The following is a 3874-nucleotide window of genomic DNA, read 5'->3' as shown; positions in this document are numbered from 1 at the left end:
TACTCCTAAATTCCTTTTCTTTCTAATTGTGCTTATTGCTATGGCGCTTAGCACTTTTCACTTATGTACAAAATAAATGATTTTCCTAGGCTTTGTAAGCTATCATAACAACCAAATCAAGCTGAACGCTGATCCTCCAAGGGGCACCTATCATACCACACTCAGCGAAAACACAGATAGCTGTGCAGTTCACAAGGCACTTTGGATAACTGACTAATATAGTACACGAAAATACTGACAGAAAACCATTAAAATTACTGGAATAAGGTCTTGCAATTTGCAAGAATGGAGAGAGACTATTATAGTACCACTAAGTTTGAAGAGAAAATGGAAACCATCTGGCCTTCTCAAATGCAAATAAAGAACTTTCTATTGAAAGCCTAATACATATATATATATAGTTAAAATTGCAAAATCAAAAAAAAAATCCTTCAAACAATTTTAATTTTGATCTTAAATCCTCTTCCTGAACATTGTTCAAAAACTCAAATCAGGCACAATTTTTCATTTATACCATATATATATATATATATATATATATATATATATATATATATATATATATATGTATATATATATATATACACACACACAGTCCGGTCCCAAATTATGCGTGTTCGAATTGTGCGATTCCCCTTTTATGTGGTCGCTAGTTCTCAAAAATAGATTTTCTGGGCTCAGCTCGTGTCGGCCTATGAAAGTAATCCTTAATATCATCTTTCTAGGTAAAATATCCTAAATTACCAGAGAAAAAAAAAAAAAAAAAAAAACAAAATTAAGAAAAATGTCAGTAAGACTGACTCGCTCACTCTTAAAAGAAGTGTCGGTATGAAAATAGGGGCGAGTGTGGAACACTACCACGAGACAAACACCAATTAGAACTTCCTATCAGAATCCCCCTAAGAGAGAGCCGATACCCAACGGGCGATGCAGCCTCTACTACCTACTACTAGACGGACGCCACGGACAGCAGCGCCCCTAGCGGTCATCTTAATTTTTAGCGCCAGCGTCTTGACGCAGTTTTCTCTCGTGCTATTGTGATTTTGGATTTATCTCGTTTTTCAACGATGGAACGTTCTGCAATTGCCACGGCTAAGTTAAGTAACTCATAAGTAATATTTTATCATAGTTTTAGCTTCCGGGTACACGTATTTTCCTTTTTATAGGTCATATACGGTTCCCCGGTTGTCTCGTGGCGGCCATGCTGCCTCGTAAGAATTCCCGGTCCTCCATACTGGGACTTCTTATACTTATGGGCTTACTTTATCACGTTCATTGTTTTACATCGAGTTTTAGCTAGTTCAGCCCTCTTACCATTCTCTTAGCTTGGTATTTAGGGCTATCATTATTTTATTCTGGCCCAGCATCCGGCTCTTGCTTCTACATCGGCTTATATCGCTGGCTCCGAGTAGGCTACTGTTTCTTGGAATAGTTGCCTCCTCCTGGGCTTCTTTCTCTTTTCCTAAAAGTGTCCCTTCCACCTTTCGATGTATTTTATTATTATTATTATTTAGGGTGTTAGGCTAGCCTAGGTGCTTGTTCCATGTATTGGTACAGCTTGGTTCACGTGGCCCTACCACGGTTGTGGTGATCGCGGCCTAGGCCACTAGTGGTCACGTGTTCCATAGCACCTCACCCTGCCCCTTCCCTCCCTCTCTGATGTAGGGAGGAGCTGGGGGACCCCTTGGTTGTCATAACAACCTCATAGCCTTCTCTCACATTCCGGAGGTACCGGGGGGTTCCACCAGCAGGGGGTTTAGGGCGACCATCATGAGGTACCGGGTCTCCATACGGGTAGTGGGTGAGGTGGGGAGGAGTAGGCCATCCTTCCCCCTTTCCTCGCTCCCGCCGTGTTTCACCGGGACCTCCTTCCCCCCCATACCCATTACTCAGCCACCTCCCTTACGATACGAAAGGAGCCTTCCGTCGCAGCCGGGGCCCCTTTGGTTATAGGTTATTGGCTCCGCTAGCGGGTAGGGTGGGTACTATGGATGGTCGTTTGCTTGCCTACTATATCCTTATATCTCTCCCCCGCTACCGGAAGGGAGCTTACCCTTACCTACGCACTCTTCTAGTAGACGGGTGGAGAGAAGTTGATTTGATGTTGTCACTGTTTTATGCTAAGGATATATACCCTAATTTAAGATATTTTACAATGAATTGTGTTTTATATTATGTTATGTTATCAACCATCCCCGCCATTATCCGTTGTGGTTGCCTTTACCACCACTCCTAGTTGGTTGATTCGCGTGCCTCCGCCACTGGCGGAGCCATAGCCTTTCTTCCAACATGGTTACCACACGTATTTTAGCAGGGCTCTGGTTTTATCTAACTTTATCGCTCCGGCACCAGCGGAGCATATGTTAGGCTGTAAGTGTTTACTCTGTACTCATGTACGTTTTTTCCACTTACAGGCTACCAACTGTCAGGTCCTCGCTTGCAACGCGACGCTGCAGACCCCTGCGGACATGATGAGTGCAGGTCTCACGCCCCTTGTGCCACCCTGTTCAACGAGTCCATCGTTTGGCATCCTGAGGCCTGCACCATTTGCTACGACCTGGTCGGTCAGCTGGTTGATGGGGTAAGACCATTATAAGGTTGTTTATCAATTTACTAACACTTTTAGTTCGTAAGTTTGTTAACCCTGTCCGCAACTGGTAGCTAATTCAGCCTTTCTTTCAGGCTAGCGGTGTGAGGGAAGTCGCCCTCGCCACCCTGAAAGCGTGGGTGGGCGGCTTTGGAAAGAACGCCGCCAAGGGCCAGCCCTACATGTTGGATAAAAAGCTGGCCATCCAGATCTTCCCTGCGGGCAAGTCGACGGGCTACGTCGACCCCTTGTCCGCCGCCCCCGTAATAGCCGCCATCCAGCAAGATCTCCAGCAGTCGTTGGGGCTCGTAGCAGCCCAGGAGCCAGTTCCGGACGTCGCCGGCCTGGACCTGAATCTCGAGCCGATGGCGGTAGTAAGTGAGGATTTGTTGGCTGAGGTAGGTTTGTCGGGCGCCCAAGGTCTTTCCTTGGGCGCTCCTGGATCTTCTCCTGTCCCTTCTTCTTCCGCCTCTTTCCAAGGCTTTTCGGGATCTGAGATCCCTAGCCGCACTCCCGCTCTCTCTGTACCTCCTAAGGAGAAGGGAAAGAGAGAACCGAAGACTCTGTCTAAGTCGACTTCCAGGAAGTCGTCTTCGTCTTCTTCGGCGAGGAAGTCATCGACTTCTTACGCCGACGCGGTAAAGGCTAAGCCAAGCTCTTCCCAGTCGAAGAGCTCCAGAGGCAAGGCTTCGAAGGAGAAAGCTCGCGCTACCTCCGAGTCGTTGCCTTCTCCCGCCTCCGCTGTCCCCTCTCCGGCTATGCCGGCAGGGGTAGCAAGCACCAGCTCCTGCGTTCCTTCTCCTGTCTCACCAGGAATGATGGAGCAGGTAGGGGCAATGGTTGGGTCCCAAATCTCAGCTTGGGGAACCCGCTTTGAGCAGATGTTCGCACAATTGTCGAGCACTCTGTCTCAAACTGGACAGACCGTCCAAGAGCTCTCGAATAGAGTAAAGAGAGACTGAGGATCGGATGGAACTGGGCTAGCCCAGGCTCCTCCCCCAGTATCCTCCCCTGCTTCTTTAGCACGGGGATCCTACAACTCCCGTCTTACGACTCTCTGCCATCTTTCTCTATGGACAATCCATGGAGAGTAGCGGCCTACGCCCCCTTTAAGGACGGGATGATTTCCATCCCGGAGTTTGGCACTCGAAGGATTGAGGACTTCGAGTTCTATCCTCCGGGTCTGTCACAGCCTTTCATCGGGTATGCTAGGCTGACGCCAACGGCTCTGACTAGGGAGGACAAGATCGCGAAGGAGTCTGTCCTCTACAGTAGAGACCACGCCCA

General features: G+C 47.9%; 1 protein-coding gene across 1 annotated transcript in view; it reads left to right on the top strand.

Moving 5' to 3' along the window:
- The window catches only part of LOC135213886 (uncharacterized), a 59551-nt gene extending 56002 nt beyond the window's left edge, over positions 1-3549 (top strand). The window contains exons 5-6 of the mRNA XM_064247984.1: positions 2415-2581; positions 2683-3549. Coding sequence (XP_064104054.1) covers positions 2415-2581; positions 2683-3549 — 1034 coding nt within the window. The remainder of the gene's footprint in view (positions 1-2414; positions 2582-2682) is intronic.
- The last annotated feature ends 325 nt before the right edge of the window (positions 3550-3874 follow it).

This window comes from Macrobrachium nipponense, chromosome 43 (genome assembly GCF_015104395.2).
Source record: "Macrobrachium nipponense isolate FS-2020 chromosome 43, ASM1510439v2, whole genome shotgun sequence".
Taxonomy (NCBI): Eukaryota; Metazoa; Arthropoda; class Malacostraca; order Decapoda; family Palaemonidae; genus Macrobrachium; species Macrobrachium nipponense.
This window is presented reverse-complemented; position numbering and strand designations above follow the sequence as displayed.